The sequence below is a fragment of the Eutrigla gurnardus genome (genome assembly GCF_963514095.1).
Source record: "Eutrigla gurnardus genome assembly, chromosome: 15".
Lineage (NCBI taxonomy): Eukaryota > Metazoa > Chordata > Actinopteri > Perciformes > Triglidae > Eutrigla > Eutrigla gurnardus.
The window spans coordinates 8,931,898-8,955,454 of record NC_139938.1 but is presented as its reverse complement, the minus strand read 5'-3'; the positions used below and the strand labels follow the sequence as shown (position 1 = coordinate 8,955,454).

The 23,557-nt window shown below is 40.7% G+C and overlaps 1 protein-coding gene across 2 annotated transcripts; it reads right to left on the bottom strand.

Annotated features, from left to right (window-relative positions):
• Positions 1 to 1,637: 1,637 nt before the first annotated feature.
• On the bottom strand, positions 1,638 to 21,815 carry pcp4a (Purkinje cell protein 4a). Of its 2 annotated transcripts, XM_084028559.1 has the most exons (4): positions 21,690 to 21,815; positions 6,356 to 6,407; positions 3,120 to 3,152; positions 1,638 to 2,255 (listed from the first exon to the last, which is right to left on the bottom strand). In XM_084028559.1, the coding sequence occupies exons 1-4, from the start codon at positions 21,696 to 21,698 to the stop codon at positions 2,122 to 2,124; spliced, it is 228 nt and encodes a 75-aa protein (XP_083884685.1). In that variant the 5' UTR covers positions 21,699 to 21,815; the 3' UTR covers positions 1,638 to 2,121. The 2 variants fall into 2 exon arrangements, with proteins under 2 accessions (XP_083884685.1, XP_083884686.1); XM_084028560.1 differs by lacking the exon at positions 3,120 to 3,152 and having other exon boundaries at positions 21,690 to 21,812.
• Between the last annotated feature and the right edge of the window lie 1,742 nt (positions 21,816 to 23,557).

The following is a 23,557-nucleotide window of genomic DNA, read 5'->3' as shown; positions in this document are numbered from 1 at the left end:
GTTCTCCACGCGCTGCGAGTGAGTATAGAAAGAAACTACATGGATAATCTACTACAAATGACATAAAGGAAGTCATTCCAATAAACAATACATATCCATCCCACGCTTTAACTCTCCTCACCTCTCACTGCTGTTCTCAGAGTTTTAATTCCCCTGATTCACCTCCTACGTGATCCGACTTCAACATCCATCCACTACATTTATTAGAAATAGTGTCACTGCTGCTTGGGACTGTTTTTTAGATTACACATTTATTCTACAGGTGGCTGTTGTGGCTAGACAGAGCGTGCACACGCACAAACACGTTTATAATACACACACAGTTAATAATACACATATACATACATGTACAGAAGGCTGATTTATTTAATTGTTATGCCTACCTAATAACAAATATTAAAGGTGTATTGTGCTTCAGTAGCACTCCTTATGCTGTTTTAGGAAGATCGTGTCCAAGATCAATATTTCCAAAGTCCTATTTAATATGTGCCATAATGTGAACTCATTCTGTCTAAAGTATATTTTTGAATGTTTGGTTTTCTCCTAACTGCTACTTATTTATATTTGAATGTGTTTGGCCTCTTGTTGCACTCTGCTGCTGTAATACTGTAAATGAGGGTGATCTGTCAGGGAGACTGGCCAACCTTCAACGCTGCTGCAGTGTTTGTCACCTTCCACTGTAAATCTTCAGCCTACAATATCAGGATGAGGCTGAATTCATTCAACTATAGGCCTGTGGAATTTATTAGAGCCCCAATTTCTCAGTCAAACGATTAAATCAGCTGACATCCTCGGAGAATATGATGGCTGATATGCGCAGATATAAAACAAGAATCTTTTAAGAATCTTGCATTGTAAGTGCTGCTAGAATGTTGTGTCATTACATAGTTTGGCCAGCAGAGAGAACATAAAATACAAAGGTGAATGATGAAATACACAAACGGCAAGATTAAATTAACAAGAAATTTAAAAATAAAATCTGCATATATATTTTATATGAATAAAATATAAATATCGGCCGCTATATCAATATTAGAGTTATTTTCTCCATAATAACAGAATCCGTCCCAAAATTCCCATATGGGGCGGGCTAATATAGTGTATAGTCATCTTGTCGATATACCAGGTCTGTGTATCATCATCAGAGTGAGTTCAGGGTCAGTAAACATATTTTAAGTAAACTTTAGTTTGACTTTTAAAAAAAAGATGTGGTCAAGTCAATTTGATGTAAACACCTCCAAATCACAACAGAAGATATCTCATGACACGTAGACATGTAGAGCAGCTCTAGACTGGACTCGTTCAGCAAGTCACACCTGCTAACTGGAACAATCTGGTAGAAAGTAGATCAACTTGCACTCCTTTAATGTCTTTATTTATTTCTCTGTATGTGCATGGTTGTGTGTGTGGTGTGTGTAGGCATCTGTGCAAGCTTGCATGCATACGTGTGTGTGTGTGTGTGTGTGTGTGTGTGTGTGTGTGTGTGTGTGCTTGTGCTTGTACAGTTTACAGCCAACTGAACAATGACATGGTTCAAATCAGGCTGGAACAAGAACAAGGAAAGAAACACAAGGAATCAAATCACAAGCACAACATCGAGAGTGTGAGATTCATGTCGTCAGATATAAAGTGGGGGAGGGTTGACCTTTGACATCCCAATACAAATTACACATCAATTTGATTCAGTCAGTCAACTGTGTGGGATGATTCTAGCCAGCCAGAGGGAATCCATTAAGACCCAAGTTAAAATGTCATCACAGCGATGCCTGTGGCTTCATATTCCCCCAGATTTAAAAATACCCGGTGTTTGACAATGTATGAGATTACTTCTTAACATGGGAAAAGCTATTTAAACTTTAAGTTCTACACGGTGAAGTGACATAGAAGTAAAAAACAGAATACAGCAACATTATAGGACTGATTTAAGTACATACACCCAGAGTTTGATCATGTATATTTTGTATATAATAGTCATAAGTTAATAAATACACAGACTCTCACAATGTGACTATTTAACCCCAGACCACCCCTCCACCTTCAGGAATCCCACCCCCACCCTTCCCTTTCAGTTCATGACGGTGTAGTTTGATTGACATGCAGGACCACGGGACAGCGCGCACTCTATGACTTCACATCCTGCTTCTTTTTCTGGAATTTCCTGAACTGCGACTGGATGGCGACGGCGGCCTTCTCCGTCTCCGGGTTGTCCATGTCGATGTCGAAGTCCTCGGGGAGGTTGTTCTTGTTCTTCTCATCTGTGAAACGGGGGGAGACGGTGGCACAATTGTTGTGTGTCAGAAGGTTTAATTCATCTCCAGGAGTGAGATCCATCAACCTGTTCATACTTGAACTCCATCCATCCATTAGGTATCTCTAGATGGTCTTTTGGTCCAAGAGAAAGGGCTTTGAGGATGAAGACTGACTGTTCAGATCCCTGCCTCTGCTAAAGGTATAACAAAGAGAAAGAGCTTTTCTATGGGAACCATCCAGGACTGTGTTCCACCTAATGACTAACGTGGGGCTACTTCTAAATCATATTTTGTAATGAGAATTCGTCCGTCTATACTTCTTCCTTAATTTCGATCCTTGTCAAGGTCTCTGTTCTAACATCACCTCAATTATTGAGAAAGAGTTTATTAAAAAAATAATAAAACATGCAGTAAAAATAGGTTGTACGGGCAGTTTTTCACATCAGATGTAAATGTCATTCGATAAAAGGACAGCACAGAAGCCCACATATCAACAAAGAAGGCTGCCTGCTGGTCTTTTATGACAGAAGACAGACTCTTCAAATCATCATCATTTATAAATAGCAACAGACTCAAACTTCTTTGTTAATATTCATACTGTGAATCTCATCCTGTGTGGAGAGTGAAGCGTGCCTTATTGAAATGAGAGGAAAGAGAAAAGCTGCTATTTTAACCATCCACTACATCATTATCATATACAGCACATGCCACATCCTCGGTGCTGAAGTGCTGAACTAGTGAGTTTACGAGTGAAGGGGCTCAGTCTGGTTTATTCGAGCCACCTGGTTACCATGCAGTTCACTGCTCCATGCATGACCTGCTGTGCAACGTGTGCGGCGTAGCATAAAAATGTCCAAATGGCCTACTTACGTTTGGATGGAAGCTTTTGTTGACCTTGAGGTCCTTGGATGACAAAACAACAAATTCATATTTCATGATTGGAGAAGCCACACAACCTCTATCTGTTCTTCTCGCACAAATGTTCCTTCCCTAAAACTACACCGGCTGCCCTTTGCACCACGTCTCTGTAATGTATTGTGCTGCTGCATGAATGGATGAAATTGCCACGATGAATCATGGAGTTATTTCCATAAAAGGTTTTGAAAGGTCACGTTCAAATTGGAGACTACCTCAGGGAATATGGACAATGATTGATGACGGCCCGCTCTAAAGAATAGTGAGCAACCAAACCACGAAAAGGTGACCTGCAAAGTCAAGCAACGGCTGTGAAAACTGAAGCACAGGTTAGACTCCAATCTATTAATAAACAATGGAAAAGGAAGGCATTTATTTCCTCAAACGGTGAGCGTCTATAGGTAAAGGGTAAATTATTGATCTTCATACAGACATGATGCCCTTTCAGTCCGTCCCAGCAGGTCATGACAACGAACCAGTTGACATAAAAAAAAGCATCTTACTATTAATAGACTCGTGAAGTGATATTAAGAGAATCTTCATAATATCTGTGATGAATATTGTTTCTGGCACTTCTATTCTCTTTCTCTTAGTAATGAATTAAAATACATATATGCACAAAAACTCCATAGAAAAACAGATAATGTCCTGAAAGAAAATTAACAATACCTTTTCCGTTTATTCTGATTCTGGTGTGAAGCTGTGAAGCAAAGTTAGCTCCATAATTCAAGGTCAAATTCACAGCTCAGTGTCAAAGTCATCTTAGTAGCTAACTGTATTGGTAGCAACGGTAGCAACACCGTGGTAGCGGCCTGTAGCCCCGCCCTAATGGATCACCTGCTTTATGGTCTATTTCACTCTGAATGGACCATAATTTACTAAATGAACATCATGCTGGATTGAAGAAGACTTGAAACTAGAGATTTAGACCATAACCTTCTTTGCGCAATCAGAGGAGTCACCCCCTGATGGCCAGTAGAGAGAATGCAACATACTTTAGATTGAAGCAATAAAACTTGGATAGGTTTCATAAGAAACATCATGGTTTGGCTGAAAGTTCTGCACAAAAGTACTTGCTAATGTGTGTTATTTGTGATATGTCAAGAGCAAACGTAATCCATGAAAAATGACATTTCCCTCGAAACGTAATTCACTGGGCAGTTTGTTTTACAAGAACATCATTTTTATGTGACCAGGATGTATGAATTATATTTTTTATTTGATAAAATCGACTATGCAAAATGACATTGTAAAGTTTTTAAATAATGAGTACAATTTTGAAGAACAGTATTTGTAAAAGAAGAAATCCAGGGCAGTGTTACTGCCATTGGCTGCCATCTTGAGAGGAAACCAAAAGAAATGACAATAGCTATACGGATCCATGGCAGCCTCTGCTAAATGTCTTGCCAAGTGACCTAATCCATAAGAGGAAGGACTGGAGGAATGCTGACATTTATGTGGATTCGCCTGTACACAATAGTAATTGAGATGCGTTTAACATCTTTCGTGACATTCATCGTTTCTCTTTCTTTTCCCCTCTCTCTTATTTTTTCAGGCCACTGATGCTTGATTTTGTGATAATGTGTTGAAAATTGTCCAAATGAATATGATATAAATGCCAGAAATGATTTGTTTTCGGTAGCTTTCCAAACTGTACATTTATGAGAGTGAATAAGTCTTCGGGAACCTTCCTAAGTCAAATACAATGGGGGGGAAAGGAGAAAGTGTGAAAGTGTGGAAATTAATGCAATTCACGCCTCTATCAAATTCAATTAACTGCCTAAAATCCCTCCCAATCCCGGCCTTTCCCTGCAGACTGAGCCTGAGCTGCAGTGCACTTCATCATCCGAGAAGTTGGGACAGAAATCCATTTCAACACGGGGTTCTTACAGTGTTATCAGCGGCTCCAGAGAGAGAAGAGAGATGACACATGGTCTCCAGCTACCCAAGGCTGCTTTATGAGCTGAATGGGACTGTGAAGCCATTTAGCAGTGAATGGGCTGCTATTAACCTGCGGCATCCATTGTGTTGGGAGAAAGTTCACTTCAAGTAGAAGTGGAGGAGGCTGCATTTCAGTGATTTCTCTGTGGATTGTATCACATGCTGCCACAAAAGTAGATGTGGAGACAACAAAAAGCACTTAGAATATATACACTATCTTCTTGCATGGTTGAGAGACTGTATATAAGAGGTGGTCGTAGTCATTGTGACATCACCCGTTGGTTTGTGGAGTTCAGCATTTTGGCCGTCGCCATTTTGGATGTTGTTGGTCTCCATTATGAAAGTATTCCAACCGCTGAAGGAAGTGACCATATTTGGACTGTGGAGGAGCGACGGGTGGATCTGACGAACACATGCAACAGAACGGCACCCCGAGCAGCACTTAATTACTTACTGGATCTGGATTCATCTGGATTCTGGTGTGAAGCTGCTAACAAAGTTAGCTTCATAATTCAAGGTCAACTTTATAGCTAAGTGTTAAAAATATCTTCATTCATTAGAAACAGGTCTTTGTTCTTGAATACTCCCAATTTTTCCAGAAGTACATTTCTGTTCTTAACATCCTTCAAAGAACCACAAGGCTAGTTTTACCGTTCAGAACGCAAGGAACCTGAATTACATTATTATTCCAACAACACCATGGCCCAGTTTGAATTACTCGAAAAAGCTAGACAACTTGTTTCGTGGTAGAGAAGCAAAGAAAAAAAAGACACAGGATACAAAAATACATTCAAACAAATGTATTATCCTTTTTTATGGCATGAGACATTAGAGATTAGAGATTTATGATAATCTCATTTCACATTATTTGATTGTTTTTCACTAAAAATGATGTGTCTCATCAGTGTGTAAAAAAATCAAAGTGATTCCAGTATGTTTACGTGCCATTTTTTTTAGTTTAAGCATATTTTGATGGTTAATAGGATAAGATTGTTTTATAATACACAATTATTTTAGCCAGAATAATCGCACGTGAAATTTCGTATCACCCCTTGCTGAGTCCTGTCTGGTCATTGCATCTGACCAATCATTAGGTTGTACAGTTTATTGTATTCACACTTGTGGTTTGAGAGGTTTTGTATTTTATTGATGAAAATTGAAGATCTAGATGCTGTCTGAAAACAGAACATTAGTAACACTCCATATTTCTGTATACTTATTCCTGACTCGGCATGATGCTCATAAAATACCTTGGCCAACAGATGGTTTGCTGTTTCCAGTCGTTGCTCCAGATGCTTGTCTCTGCAAAGAAAACAAAGAAACAGCTTCTGTCAATATGGAGATACTTTTTCCTATTACATTTTATGTTTTATATTTTATTCCACAAAACGCTCATTTGCAGGAAGCTCAACATTTCTAAGATCAAAGACATTCTTATGTTCCCCACGGAGAGAGTATCGTGGGAAGTCATCCTCAACCTAAACCCAGTCAGCATGTTGTAGGCATCAACTGTATATAGGAAGTGGATGTAGTCATGGCAACGTGACCCATTGGTTTGTACACGGTTTTAAGGCCTTGAGTTCAGCCTTTTGGCCGTTGCCATCTTGGGATTTTTGCAACCAGTGAAGGAAGTGAGGTGATATTTGGACTGTGGAGGAGCGACTGGTGGATCTGACGAACAAAAGCGGCAGAGCAGCAACCTTACTGGATCTGGATCCATCTGGATTCTGGTGTGAAGCTGCTAACAAAGTTAGCTTCATAATTCAAGGTCAACTTTAAGTGTTGAAGTCATCTTAGCAGCTAACTACATTGGTAGAGTGAAAGCAACGTGTCAATCATAAGCTAGCCGCGCCCTAAAGCATCCCCTGCTTTATGATCTATTTTACTTTAAATTGCCCCCTGATGGCCAGTAGAGAGACTGCAAAGTCCACGCTCCCTCTGCCTGCTTTAAAGGAGTCATCACCTGGTTTTATACGTATCCAGCCCCCCTTGGATCGCTTTGGATCAATTCGTAAAACTTATTAGAAAAAAAAAAAAAAATTTTAATCAAACATTGAGCTTGTTCTGACCCTTTTTCGTACCGCGATTTTATCACGCGAGATTACGCGCGAGGTTTTGACTGGTCCGGATGTGCATTGTATAATATGTAATGAGGCGCGCGTTGATTCGCCGCAGGAAGGACAGAGCCGGGGGGGCTTGCCTGCATGCAGACTCCAAAACATAATGGCGGCGCTTCGGCGATTTCAGGTAGCGGACGGGGCGGGGTTGGGTGGTGAAAGAGGGGTGGGCTTATGCAAGTAGCCGCCACGGTGACGTCACCGAAGGCGCAGAATCAAAATCTCGTGCTTTAGGAATGCACACCCTTGTGTGCTATTCCTGTTCGGAAAAAGAGCAGAAGCGAAAAAACGGCGCCACTTTCAAACTCCAGCCTTTCAGGCAAGTTTCAACTGAGGTCAAACACAGATATGCATGTTTTAACAAGAGAAATTGCGATTTCCTGGTGATGACTCCTTTAACAGATGCAGAATGTTCTCCCGTCACCGATGCTGCTCTGCAACATCACAAGATGTACGACAGTTTCCCAATTCCTCACTTAACATCCAGTTTTTTCCCCCCAGATCAATTTGTTATCAATGCCAGAGCATACAGATGAGTGTGGGTGTGATTTGATTTAGAGTTTGTTGTATTTCACTAATTCATCTTCCTGGCAAAGACTCCATCTCGCCAAGCTCAACCTGAATTATTAATCCATTGAACTTCAAATGCCGAAGCAGTTTTGATGTATGTGACTCAAGTGGGAACAAAGCAAAAATCAATCTGGGATAAGAAGGCCTTCATCTTCCTCCTGTGTCCTTGTGTGCCATCACAAGAGCCAACGGAAGAGGAACTAGTTTGACCATCTGTTTCTCCGTTTACACACAGAACTCAAAGTGAGTCAAAGCCGCTGGGATTCCCACGCTGACTCCATCCACTTGATTGTGCTCTGGTACTTGGCGGTGCTACACCGTGATGGCATCATACATCACACCTCCACCCACCAGGACACACGCCAGCACCCAGGCGTCCGGGAGCAGGGGAACAATAACGTCTGAGTGATTGTCTCGGCGTAGTTGAAAGACTCGGCGCAATAATGAGAAATGAAGACAAATGTCCGAGGCTGAAATCAATATTCAGCTGCAACTTTTTGATGCTTTGTGCTGCGCATTTTTGTTTTTCACATCCTTTTTGTTTCTCCTGCTGTAGCTTTTAGCTTCAACTAGCAAATGGACCACGAGCAGGTACGCTCATCCCAGTTCAAAGACGTCTTTCATATTAGGACACATTTTTTGTAGATTTCTGAAGGAGGCTAAATCTCCACGATCACACAGTGGAAGTGCGTGTGCTATTTGTGTCTGGCGTTGCTGATAAAAGTATCCTATTTTTGTCTCTAACAGTCTCGCTATCAGCCAAGACAACAATAATGTGACCATATTCTTACGTAAACTGAGAAATGTAGTATTTTGCTGCTCTTCCTTTCTTCCCGAAACAGAACCTATCATCTTTACTATGACCCCCCCTCCCCCTCCCCTCTCTCTTTAGACTCTCCGTTTCTCTCTTTCTGCCTGGATACAGTCGGAGCTTACATAACAGCTCCAGTCCTAATGTGCAATGGGAAAACTCTCCCCACATTAGCACATTTTCCCTCCGCTATTGCCTCTTTCTGCACAGTCGCTCGTCTCAGTGGAGGTTCCACCACCAGCGCTGCTCTAATGTGCCTCATAAACATGGAGAGGAAACGGTAAGAAAGGTCTATTTACATAGAAATTCATATGAGGATTTTCAGAAACAAGCAAGTGAATTCCAAATGAGATGTTTGCCACGGCCCATCGAGGCCTCTGCTCAAGCTTGGCTGCTTGATTCCCATCACTATTGTCGCTCTGTTTGCCAGCAGCATTTTTAACGAAGGACTCAAAAGCTCAATAGTATTTTGGAACGGGAGAAGAGAAATTAGTAGTTGAGCAGGTGCAGCCGTGTTCTCCTGTAGGATATCACATGCTGATGATGTTTCTTCTTACCAAATACAGCCTCTCTGTTTGAGCTTCACCATATTTGAGGTATTCCCTCCCTGCCAGGAAGGTTTTTCTTCATACCTTCTTCAAAAAATAAGAATATCTCATAGGGGTGTGAATTTTTGGCTTCACAGCAATTCGATTCACGATACAGTAGTTGGTGATTCGATTCAAGGACGATTTTTTCTTTTTGTAACGATTCGATTCGATTCTGTAAACCACGATTCGATTCAGTAACTTGTAACCAAAATTCTATATCCATGAAATAAACATGCAATAATGTGAGTGAGACTATCTGTATTCTTCTGAAAGGTGAAAAATAACATATTTATTCTAGAAAAAATTAGTCCTGCATAATATTTTATGCTGAATACAAAAATGTAATTAAACATTGCTCAGTTATTTTAAAAATGTTTCAATAGACTACATGCTAGCAGGGGAGAGAGTGTCTTAAACATATTAAAACATTAATCATAAGTAAGAATCACGATTCATCCGATTAAATGCATTTATATCGATTATTGGTGAAGCCAAAACGATTCATTCTATTTATTTATTTTAGCAGATCGATTTAGTAGAATCTATAGGACTGACTATCGATTCATCGATTAATCGAATGAATCGTTACACCCCTAATATCTCACTGTAAGTGAATACACATTACACAGTGGCTCTATCTTTACCTTTAAGGCATGTTTTTGTATCTTATATAAGTTTTTAGATTAATTTAAGTTAAAAGCTTGACACTGTATGAAATGTGACCTTTCGAATATAACTTCAAAAATAAGTTTAAACATAACTTTAAGTTTAAGAAGTTTGGTGCATTATAAAATAATCAGCATAAACACAAGAACAGATTTAAATAGGTGGAATACTGTCTTTGAGCAAGACGGTTGCTATTTGTGTGAAATTGTCATAATTAGCATATCAATTCTTGAGTTGTGGCCAAAAACAGCTTGGACGAGCAGCACACTGAAGAATCAAAATCAGCATTGAAAGTCGTGGCCATATGGATGGTGATGCGTTCACTTACTGATGGTGTCTGTCTGTCCTGAGAGCTCTCTTTGTACTGAGAGTAAAAAATAGGGCCTGAGGCAAAAAATACATCATAAATATGTATTTAGACTATCATTTATTTAAACAGGGAGACCTTATGATTTATGATCTCTCATTTAACATTGTTTGATCTTTGATGTGGCTATAATAATAATAATAATAATAATAAAAAAAACAGTATGTAGTAGCCAGTATGTGCCATTTTAAGTGAGTTTTTAAGCATATTTTTAGTCATTTGGCCATGATAATGTGGTCATGCCACATCAGTCCTGTGGATTTTTAAGTGTCACAATACTGACATGCACACTCAAGTGAATATAGCAGTGATGTGGCTGCACTTTAGGAAACGATCAAACTACATGGCCAGTGACTACGATGATTCTAATCAGTAAAGTGTTTCTTAATTTACTTTAAATCAAAATCTATATACTATTAACCCCCAGTTCTTTTGTTGGAAGCCAAAGGATAAACCGGAGAACTCTTCAGTTCACAGATATAGTATTTATTCAGGTCACAGTTAAAGTATGGCAGCGCTGGGCTCGGAATGGCAGAGCTCCCACAGGATCTTGGTTGGACTCGCACGCAACCGAGTCTCACTGGTCAGTTATCTCTGATGTTAAAACATGTATGGGAGTTGTCCTTGTGGTGTGTATCTATTATAGCAAACCTAACTGACAGAGGGCCTTGAAGATTCAATGGGTTCCTGCTTATCAGGTTAATGTCACACTGTTAATGAACACAACCAGTGATGTATATGAGTTCAGTGAAAAAGTACAAATCTAAGGTGAACAAAGTAAATTATATAACAATATGTACATAAATACAAGTATCCAATCAAATGTGAAGTGAGGATCTCCTATCATACAAAACCACCCTTGACCATTAGCTTGTAGCAATCTTGTCGAATTTATTCATTTCAAATTGTCTTCCTCCTCCTGATGTGACGGGGTTGGTGGAGACCAGACTCTAAAGGACGGACTGCACTTGTTAGAAAACCATATTCCCAGAAAACACAAGAAGAGAAATCCATCTCGAAAAGTGTTCAGTGAAGAAGCTCAACATGCCAACGACTCAAACGGGCAGATTACTGTCAAAAAGCTTTGTCGAACATCCAGTACAAACTCTTTGCATGAGTAAGAACAGAGCCGTCAGCCGAGAGAATGATTCAGACTGATGCATGAGAGCATCAGCTGTCATCGTATCACATCTGAACTCCTCTCTCTATGTGGCCGTCCACTTTTCATTATTAACTCTCACACCCGTCAGCTGTGACCTCGACTTCCTCACATCTATGTCTCACGCGTCATACGGAAGCTGGCAAGGGACACCACGCTGAGAGGCCTGCCATCATGATGATTTGCAAAAGAGCAGGTGTCACAGAGGCTGTGGTATATAATTAGAAAGATGGAAGATAAGAAGAAGAAAAGAAGAAGAAGAAGAAGAAGAAGAAGAAGAAGAAGAAGAAGAAGAAGAAGAAGAAGAAGGGAAGACAGTTTATGGCGCTGTTAGAAATACCACAATTAGAAATGCTTTGTAAAGTGCTTTACAAAATATTTTAAAAAGCAGATGGAATCAACTAATCAATCAAACTATCCTTAAAACAGAGTTTTGGATGGTGATTTGAAAGATGAGACTTGTTCAGGCTAAGCCTCTCAGGCAGCTCACTCTGCGCTCTGATGGCATGGGATTCTTTAAAGGTCCCATATTATGAAAAACACGTATTCTCTGGTCTCTACACCTATCAACTGGTCCTCCCTGAGCCTGCCAACAAAGTCAAATCTGCAGGATCGGGCCACAGCAGTGATGTTGGGGGTGCAGGATAGTTGGTCATCAAGGATTATACCCAGGCTCCTCGCAGTTGACGGAGGCAATACTGTGAAGTCCTTGACAGTGACCGACAGGTCCATGCGAGGGCAGTCTTCCCCCGGGATGAAGAGGAGTTCGGTCTTTGTTGCATTTCAATCAGAAGTTAGGGTTAATACAGTGTTACTTGGACTGCCATCGGTGCAGAGTGCATCCATACTAATGAATTATATACAGCTGTCAGATTGTTTGTCCGTCTCAGTAAATGCTCAAACACGACTCCGCAGAGGTGTATCAGGGCAGTTTCCATCACGGCATCCTTGCGTGATGCTCATGTGTTTCTAAAATGCTACATTGGCATGAAGGGTTGGCGTGAACATGGAGGGCATTGGTGAAATAAATAAATTACCTTCCCACTGTGTGGGGGGGCTATTTTTGGTTCTTATGGCAGCTCGGACTCCCCAGAGAGACTCCATGCTGCACTCAGGATCTATTAACAATTTAACGAGGAGACAGCAAAACTAGGTCACAGACAGCTCATCCCAGCACCACCACAACTCCTTCACAACTTCCCCACCAGCAGACTGGAACAAGCATGACAGCATTAGAGAGACTCTCCTGAGGAACGATCGACTGAACAAGTAAAATTATGCCACTATGGTGGACTATACACTTTACACTGACTGACCTGCTAAAACCGGCAAGTAACACCTTCTGGAGATGAGCAGCAGTGTATCTTTCTTTGATGATGTAACACACTGTAGAAAACACAACGTCACAGTGAGATATTTACAGCGAAGGTACAACCAAGTTTAAAATAGAATGCTTTAATAAATGATCCAAAGCTCTTGTTCAAACAAGACTACAGCTCCTTTCCCACTGGACAAAAAAATATTACTGACAGCCACTACTATCTGGCTTTCAACTTCAGTGAGGAAGTTTACAAGTCACTCTGTCACAACCTCTGGTCCTGAAAGTGAAGCCAATGCTGAAGTGCCTTAAACTTGCATTCTCTCGACGACCAGACAGGAACATCTGGTACCAAAAAACAAAGCCAACGTGGTAGTGCCAAACATCAGAGCAATAACTCTAATGGCCACTTGAGGCTCCAAAAGTGAGTCAATGCAAATGGTTTTGGTCTCAATATTTTCCTTGTACATGAGAACTGTATACAGGGCATGACTTTTTATATAATTCATCTGTTTGAAGAATATTAAAGGCATACTTCACCGGCGGAAGCATGCATCTGTATTGAAAGTGGGTCATATATGTAGTTAAATAAATTTCAAATTTGGTGCCTTCTTGACCGAGAAATGGCAAACAGTGACATTTTGGCACATGTGGATGGAAGACAACAACTTTCAGCAAGTGAAGTCCCACCCACTGATCTGTAAAGGCGGGCTTACACCGGACCGAAAATCGGCGTCCTTGAGAGAGTCGGCGTCCGTGACATGAGTCTCCTTGGTGTGGTCGCTCGAATCGGCCCACGTCGGCGTTCATTTCAGCCGATTCAAATGTGTAATCCGCCATTCGAGTCGGTCATTCTTTTACCATTCTGATTGGTGGAGGCTAGCAGCTTGACTAGCGAATCAGTGAAGCCCGGAAGTGACGATGGTAAACATACCATATAACCAGTGGAATCGAAGAAGGTGGTCTAGAGAGGACCGCCTACTTCCGGTTTTCGTGTTTTTTGGCCCACAATACAGATTAGCGCCGCCTGTTGTTTTGGAGACATTACATCTCGCGCAAGCGCGGAACGTATGGCGTCGGCTGTAATTCCGTAGGTGTGAACCGCCCATGTCGTTGTTCGAGTCGGCCATATTAAGTAGCCGACGCCGAATTTACCGACGCGAGTCGGGCAGTTCTTCCGGTGTGTACACAGCTTAACAGGTCTGTAGCCTCAGTGGGTCCCACCCCCTATAGGCTAGTTGGAAACATGAGGAATTAGTGTTGTAGATTCACCCTCTAACCAAAGCAGCCTCCGATTACACAAAATTATGATATTTGTGACATCAGAGGCTCTTTTTCAGAATAGAAATCTGGAGATCTCCCATCTCTGGCAAAAATGAGGGAATGATGCATGACCATTCACAAATACTAACGATAAAAAGCTTAATGCAAATGGGTGAAGTATTCCTTTAAGGCTTAAAGTTAGGCACAAATGAGGTTTGGCGTTTTTGAGTGCCAGGTGGGTGCAGTGTTGTAAAATCCCATCTATACTGTATTACAAACTAATTTGGCATCAGATAAGCTTTTAAACACATTTATCTGTTGTTCCTGGATAGTTGGCTGTCTCACACAAGCACTAATCAACAGTCAAGCCCCTGTGGGATGTCTTGAAATTATATTTTCATCACAGCCAGAAAATATATAACTATTCATCAGTATGTGACTTGTCTAAATACTAACGGATTACCGAGGTGTACCATTAATTCTGGCAAATGCTGCCTGTGTGAAATTAAGTTGTCAAGTTTATACATTATGCAAATCTCACTGTTAGTTGAGAAAACTGCCACGTCAAGTCAATGCAACTCTACTTTCTCCAACTGTCCAAAGTTTGTACCAATGCCGAGGAAAAAAATTGCTTCCAAATGAGCGATAGACTTGATGACTTTGAGCTTCTTTTCAATGTTCTGCTGTCTGAATCCAAGACCATCATAAGTTTCCAGCTCATTAACTCTCCGCAATGCGGGCAAAACATTCATCATGCATTAATGTCAATGATATAGAAAACAATGAAAACCAATTACAATTTATCCCAGCACTTCAGGAAAATGTGTGAACCATAAGTTGGTATCATATTGTTAAATGTTGTTCCCAGTAAACGATGAAAGAGGATGTTTATGTGACAGCAGGATAATAGAACTTCATGCATTGAGACTGCTGTTTTAGACAGAAAAGTTAGAATATGAAAGCTGGCTGACTTCCTTATTCATCTTTATCTGATGCTGACACATTCAATAATTAAAGTGAGTCACTTACACCCCAGACTCCAGTCTAATTGGTAGTATTAATCTTGAAGACAGCTTTCTAGTGGAAGAAATAGGTAAAAAGCAGTGACTACTGGGTGGATAATTAAAATGAAGCCCAAGTGACTGATAAAGTTAGCTTAAACATGGTCAATGTCTTCCTAAGACCTCTAGCACAAAATGGCTAATATTTAGATATCGTAGTTATGCTCATATACTATACTGTTTATCGGAATTGGATGTAGTCATGGTTTGTGGACTGTTTGACTCTAAATGGACCATAATATATGAAATGAACATCATGCTGTATTGAAGAAGACTTGGAACTAGAGATTGAGACCATAAACTCATGGTTACAATGTTGAGATAATAAATCAAGGTAGAAGTAGGGTCATTTTCTCATAGACTTCCATGCAATCAGACTTCTTTCTACAACCAGAGTAGTACCAGAGGAGTAGCTCCCTGATGGCCAGTAGAGAGTGCATGTTAAGGCACTTCAGCTTGGCTTTATTTTTCAGAACTGGAGGTTACTGCCTGTGTTAGACTGGGCCTGAAAAGTGAAGGCAATGCAGAAGTACCTTAAACTTGCATTCTTTCTAATAGTCAGCAGGGGGCGACTCCTATTGAAGCTTAAAGAAGTCTGATTGTATAGTCTGTTTAGTCTTTTACAGTTCATTCAAAGAGTTTATGGTCTCAATCTCTAGTTTCATGTCTTCTTCAATCCAGCATGATGTTTAGTAAATTATGGTCCATTTAGAGTCAAACAAACAAAAACCAAGATGGCGACAGCCAAAATAACAAACTGTGAATACACCCACTTTTTATATAGTCTTTCACAAATGTGGTCGTTGCCTTACGTATTATTTAAGTAACCACAATGAATATCCTTAACAAACTCACCTTATCAAAGTACTTGATGATGAAGGAAATATTAACAAAATTGGCACTTTATATATCCGATTTATATTCAATGGGGTTTGTAACAGTTTAGGAAGGAACGGAAACATGATGTAATCCCGCTGACAGGGGTGTCATGGTAGAAAACACTATGTGTGTCATTCTGGAGGGCAGCCATATTTTGTCATTTAACAGGGACAATGTTTCTGAAAATAGTTCTTGCTGAATGCTGCACCACAAAGAAAGTTCCACTCACTTTAAAAGTGTTGGTGTGAAGGAAGAAATCAAAAAGACATGAAAGCCATGCAGGAACATGATACAAACCACAGGGGATTAGTGGGATCTGCAGAAACGTCTTTCACTCACCTACATGTGTACAATAGCATCATTACAGAAGAAGGAAGGTACAGTTTGTCTTCCAGCTGGAGCTATTCAAGTGGAACTAATGGTAGAGCAGCATGGTTTTCCCATAGAACATTAGCATGCATTAGGCAGAGCATGGCCCACCCAGCAGCATACATCAAAACCCAGACTGTTACTTATCTCTCTGTCAAAAAAAGCACTGTGAGAGCATAATTAAAAGGGACGGTTAACTCACATTTGTCCTGCTCTGCTACACAAAATAACTATCTAAGTAATTTATTTAATCTATGTTGACAGGAATCCCCTGGTCCATCCTGGTCCAAAAGCACCTTGTGGAATGTAGAAACTGTAGCTGCTCACAGCTGGAGGGCAGCGTGATGAACGACGGGGTGGCGTGGTAAACCAACCCGGTCACAACAAATGCCTGGCTCTCATGCCAAAAAATGAACCATAAGGAGGTTTTCAGGTACGCTGGATCGTGTGTTGTTTCCGTTTCTGCTCTAATTAGCGGCTCATTTAAGTGTGACTTTATTGTTCGTGTCATTTACAGGCAACCAAAGCATGAGGAGACAGGTGGAGCAGTGAGTTGAAGCCTGGGCCAGTGGAGGACACAGTTTTCTTACTAGTAGAGTTCGTGGAGTATGTCCATAGATAGTTTAGGGATTCAATTTACAGTCATTATTTCATCCTCATTTCATACTGACATACAAGACATATACAGTATATGGATAATGTATTGCAGGTTTATGTGTTCACATTTTTCTTGTATACCTTTAAGGTGACGATGTAATATTGCAAATGGAATCAAGTGGCCTCAGGTGTATTATAAGGCAGCTTGTGCATTTTTACAGCTTTCCCTCTGTGAGAATATGTGCAATTCCTCTGAGAAATGTGTGACATTTTAACAGGCTGCAAGGTGCTTTACAAAAGCTGATGTTAAAGCACTGATCCCATTTTGGCAATTTAAAGTGTAATCTGCTTCGTTGTCTCTTGTGTTGACCATTCATATCCCACTCCTTGGTCACTAATGTTTGCTGTTTTCCCTGCAAAGCCCGGCAGAAACCAGGATTACCCTGTAGGCCAAAATCTGATAACCGTTTAGATGGATTACAGATTATTTCAATGTTATGTTATGTCTGTTCATTGTTTATAGCGGGATTAGGGTCAGTCTAGATGCCTCAAAACAAATCAAAGAGAATTGCAGATTAAAACGTGAATTTATTTCGGGTCACTAAATGACAAAATAATCAACATGCCTCAAATTATATTTTAACATTTCCTTCAGAGTTGCAGAGGCCTTTTCTTTCTTATCGAACCACTTTGGTCCCGATGGCAATCACTTTGTCAGTCTTCAGTCAGCAAAAGGCAGTTCTGAGGAAAATCATCCCCAACCACTTTTCCCCATCTCAGCATCCGTCCATTTTACATAGATCAGCAACTCTTAACACTCTTATCTCATTAATTTAATAAAAAGGACTCTAGTCCACTTTGCCTGATGAAACAAATGACTTTGCCAAGTAACCACCATAGCCACCGCTCTCACTGTTATTACAGTATGTGGTAAGTGAACATAGCAAGAGACCACTTAAATGCTGACGCATTGATTGAAGGACAGGTCGCCTACGGCTGCAGACACACTTGATTATTGTATTTTCATACAGAGGACTAGCAATCCACTCGAGAAAGATGTTGGCATTGTACGTTTCTGTAAAACAAAGGATTTGTTGAATGTCAATGTTTCTGAACTGAAAATATTCATAAATAAAATTGTATGAATAGATTCTTATCAGCCTGCAGAAAGGCACAAAGCCAGGTGGTTGATGTTGTGTAATGATTGGGTAGATTTTAGCAAAACAAACGACCTGCTTAAGGTTAAAAAAAAGACCATGGTTTGTGTTATAGTAGTAACGCAACAACGTAACGCAACAACGTAACGCAACAACGTAACGCACCAACGTAACGCAATAACGTAACGCGACAACGTAACGCGACAACGTAACGCGACAACGTAACGCGACAACACAACATAAAACATCAATTTTGCGTCAAAGTAATATGACAATGTAACAGTGCAACGTAACAATGTAACCTAACAACGCAACGATGTAACAACGCAACGATGTAACAAGGCAACGATGTAACAACGCAACGATGTAACCGCAAATATAAATAAATAAACAAGCATCAAGTTAACGTTTATTTTTGGTTTCACAATTGAGACGAAGTGCGGTCTCCTGGGTGAAATTCCTTTGATTGTGTGATGCATCCCTCTTATATACCACATGATTTTTCAATAATAATTATTATAATATTTTTCTGTGCTGAGACTAAGGAATGTAAGACATACTCTAATCTAACCCTTTTCTGAATTCAATGTAAAATCACCAACCTATAAGTCAGAACTGTAATACACATGCATCTCAGAAAGCTCTATAGTGGCTCCTACAGGTGCTGTTCACAAACCATGTGACCAAAGTGGTTTGACTACGACTGGACGACAGTGACGTCCTCACGGTCCGCTGATGGGGAACATTGTTTTTAACTAACTTCAGTTGTTGTTGAGGAATATTTTGCAGGAGATTTTTGTTGAGAAGCTCACATGGTAACGAGGGAAGGAACAATTAAATTTAGTTTGCTGAACATCTGAAAAATGTATGCAGCATATCTTGGCAAACACACACAGTTGGCTGGAGCTTCTCCACCGAGTGCCATCTAATTAAAGTTGTGTTGAACAACCTGAGGCTTGAACGAAGCCTCCAGATGATCATGTGAGCCACACAACAGAAGGCACCACTGACAGCATGAATATTCAAATCAAAGCAGTTAAAAGATGCTCATTTAACAAACAGCATCGCAAATCAAGGCTTCTGCTTATGGTTTAGGTGTCATAAGAACACGAGTATGATTACAAATTATCTGCTGTAAATCACGGTCAGCATAAGGTGGGGAACTGGGTTGATTTGGGGAAATAGCCACACAAGAATGTGAGGCTGTTTGTGCTGAAACCCAGTACTCCACTCCACAGCCTTGTTAATGTCGCTTTCCTTGTTGTCATAATTTGCCAGATAGTGCAGCCTGGAAAAGCTGAATTGTTCATCACTATGGTGACAGAGCACCCATTTAAGCTACTGTCACCACAGGAACCTGGGAGTGCTTGATGTGTTGGACACAGCTAAAGATGAATCAGCTGCAGCACTACCACCACCAGAGACTTGGTTACCACCTCATTATCCTTCGCATCATAACAGCACATTTGACAATAATATTGATTAAAACTGCAAATGTCTTAAAATGTGTATCTCTCTAGCTGTGAAGCAGCTTGAGTGGATTGTTGTAATGAAACGTTTGAGCTTTTATAGAAGTAATTTTAAATAATATACAGAGATGATTTTATCATGACAAAAGGGCTAAATTATTCCTCAGGCTTTGAATGGCAAGTGGTAATTTCTCTCTTTTGTGTAGAAAATGCTCCAAACTGGACACACTGATAATATAATGATTAAACAGATATGTACGTCTCCTCTGCTGCTGGTGAGAATGCCAGTTATGCTGGTTAGGCAGTCGTGCAAGGTGGAGGTAGACAGAGCCTGCAATTGATTTGTATTTAATTATTCATTCAGAGCAACGTCTTCTTGGCTTTGGCTCTTTGTAAGCAAATGAATCCATCACTGACATGACATGCAACTGGATTTCCTGAGTTTCATGTGTAATGTCTTATTTATGAGACTTCACTCGGTACAGCAGTACACCAGAGGGGAGGAGAGAAGTCAATGTCATGACGGTCGTGTGTGTGTGTGTGTGTGTGTGTGTTTGTGTGTGAGACAGTGTACAAAAAGACCTCACAAGTCTGCACTCAAAGATTCATGAGGACTGAAGTGGCAGCTGGTGTTCATTGCATTTGACAAACAACATGTTTTACTTTATTTCATACTGAGGAGTGGAGATGGGACGGTATGCATTTTATCGTGATAAATAACACTCACAATAAATTGATTGTGGTGGATTTCCATCATCAGGATAATCGTGAATATTGTCACAAGTGACTTTAAAAAGCTGTCTAGCTTGCTATCATAGTAGAGAAATGAAAAATAGAGCCTGATTAAAAAAATACAGGAGGCAAAATTACTTTTTTTTTAATGCATCCTTGATTTATGCAGGGAGACTTTATGATTTATGATCCTCTGATTTAAGATTATTTGATTTTTTTCACTAAAAAGACATTCACAAAAACAAGATTCTCTGTGACGCAATACAAATATTTGGTTCCTAACAGAATGTAAAGTGATACCAGGATGTTTTAGTGCCACATTAAGAGTTTAACGCATATTTTGATGATTAGCAGGATATATCGTGAATCGCAATTATTTTGGCAGGATGATCCTGAGATGTTTCTAGATAATGAAGCTCCAACATGCTGCAGCTGTGGAGACACACCAGGACTGGGCACCATCCAACACACACAGCAGGAGACACATTAAAAGCCAACTATATGTGTGCTGTGCTTTTAGCCAGACCAGTTGCTCAGCCTGAACAAACTGATGAAGTCTAATTGGAGCCGCTGCTCACTCGTGGACACTGTGAGAATGTTTTATTTCTCTGGGTTCGCAGCGAGTCTGGAATAATTCAGTAACTATAGGATGCGTTTGTTGCCTGTGAATCATCTTTAACAGACGGTTCCTGCTGGGCTTTCTGGCGTTCTCGTCTCCACTAATGATCAGAAACTTGCCCCCCCTTTGTCGTCCACACACGGGTTGCAAAGGCTCAGTCTCATGAAATGATGCATAAACTAACCGCCGTCATTACTGCCTCTGCTTCCTCTGACATGTGCTCATGCTGGGGTGAGCTTTACTTTGAAATTCCAGAGTTAAACCATGTTTAAGGAAGTATTTTATGGCATTCTTAAATGAATAAATATGACTACTAAATTCATCTTGAAATAAATACATGTAGGGAAAATATGTCAATGAATGTAAATACACATGTATGTATTAACAGTCTCGTGGACACACACACACACACACACACACACACACACACACACACACACACACACACACTTGACTGTCAATTTTAAATTTGGCTCTCACATCTGCAGCCTCCCTAAAAATGTCACAGTGCCTAATTAATGTTGGCAAGTCAGCAGGTGCAGCTGCACATCACAGCCACGGTCATAAAGAAAAGCAACGACTGACTCGAGACCAGTGGTTAACTGTGAACTGTGCACCATGTGCAGTAAAATAATACTGTTAAACAAAGTGTTGATCCGGTGGTTTGACCGTACATTAACAGGCTGCATTCAAAGACAACACACAGACGTGCATAATCAAAGAAAAAGCGATGCAAAGTTCAGGTTTTTGAACGCAACACTGTACTTGAGATCCGTTAACTTCACAGCAGGCGCAGAAAAGGCGGCGTGAACACGAAGCAGCCCACTAAGAAGCACTTACCTCGCTCATGGCTGCGCCGTGTGTGTTGTCGGTGTGTGTTCCGTGATGTGCACCGGCCGGCTGAGGCTCCAGTACAGACGCTCCGCTCACGCGCTCGCTTTTATAACCGCACCGCGCCGCGCCGCGCCGCGCCGCTCAGCGCGTCTCCATGAAACCAATAGGCGCCCACGGATCTCTACGCGCCGGACCTCCCATCACATGTCCAATAATCTGCCACTTGTTTGGCGTCTTTTCAGTTTGTGTTGGCAGAAAGGGATGATAGACATGGATTTTGAACACATTGGCCGCTGGGTGTGAAATATTCTCTCTCACATGTTTTAAATAGCTGAAGCCATTAATAACCTTTGTTTGGAGCACCACAGGCTGCACATCTCTGTTCAGATGGCCCACTATACAGTAGCCTCCAAATGAGTCATGTTGCCGTTTCTGGACATCTGCATGCAAACCCCCCCACACTGACCTGTTTCTGAATGTATTCATCCTCACTTCAATGCATGTTTAAACCAGTGAATCATCACCGATTTTGGAACAAATTGATCTAAATTAAGCAAAAATATAAACAAGAAAATATCTCTGTATTGCAACATGAAATCATCCCATAAAGATGGAGGGACAAACGAAGCCTTGGTATGATCATTAAAGAGTACTAGTCAAGTGATGGGGAAGGAGATAAGAGCAGGGATTTAAAAACAAAGAATAATCCCAGTGCTGGTATCTACTATGTGTGTTATGATTTAGCAGAGCGAGTTCGGACCCCAGAGCAGAGACTGACACAAGTCCAGGTCTGGAGTCTTTATGGACGGTGGAATGAGATGAGTGATTGCAGGTGTGCCTTGACATCGACCGGTACTGGCAACAACCACGCCTACAGCCAGAGCAGCCCTGCCACACACACCGTGCAACCCACAACACAAGTAACACAATACACAAACCAACCCGAGTGACAAAAACACTGAACCGTAACAATGTGGAGGCCACCAAGACATCTGTGATCGCTGCCCATAAAAATATGGGCCAATGTACCATTTTAATGTCAACACATTGAATTATGGGAACAAGAACCTCCACTAGCCACGAAAACTATATTCATTTGGGGATTTGGAGGAAAATAAAGCATAATACTTATCTAAAATGACTTGTTTTCAGACTCGAAGATGCGTTTGATAGTGTCATTTCTGTGTCTTTGAATGGTATTGACCATATGTGAATGTACATACATTTGTATTATAGTTTCAAAATAAGTACATTTACGTAATTTTCTGCTTTAGGGTTGAAGAAATATCGGAATAATTGATTGAAATAGGTACTGGTACTTTCTGCCAGCTCTCATGACATCTGGGCAGGTGTTTGTCACAAGGATGAAAGAAAGATTCTGACAAGAGGAAGAAGAAATCACATCATCATCAGACTAACATCTGTAGCATGGCTTTCACCCGTAGAGTAAGTGGACGAAGTCATGGTGATGTTGAGTTCGGCATTTTGGCCGTCGCCATCTTGGAATTTATGAAAAGGTAAAGGAAGTGATCATATTTGGACTGCGGAGGAACGAGGAGCTTTATGGTCTGTTTGAATGAACATCATGCTGGATTGAAGAAGACTTGAAACTAGTGATTGAGACCATAAACTCATGTTTACAATGTTTACAGAGATAATAAATCAAGAGAGAAGTAGGGTCATTTTCTCAGAGACTTCCATGCAATCAGACTTATTTTTGTAACCAGAGGAGTCGGTGACACCACACACAAAGCTTCGATGTTTAAGTCCTGGAGTAGCAACGTCCACTCTACTATGACTATTGATTTGAAGGGAATGAATACTGAGGCAATCAGTTATTTCATGTTTTAAAACTGTACTTTGTTTGGATGCAT

What these genes read in the sequence shown, in the direction of transcription:
- pcp4a (XM_084028559.1), bottom strand. An exon ending in CAAACCATCTGTTGGCCAAG is followed by an intron (nt 3,153 to 6,355) that starts GTATTTTATGAG and finishes TTGTCATCCAAG; the next exon opens with GACCTCAAGGTCAACAAAAG. An exon ending in ACAAAAGCTTCCATCCAAAC is followed by an intron (nt 2,256 to 3,119) that starts GTAAGTAGGCCA and finishes CCCGTTTCACAG; the next exon opens with ATGAGAAGAACAAGAACAAC.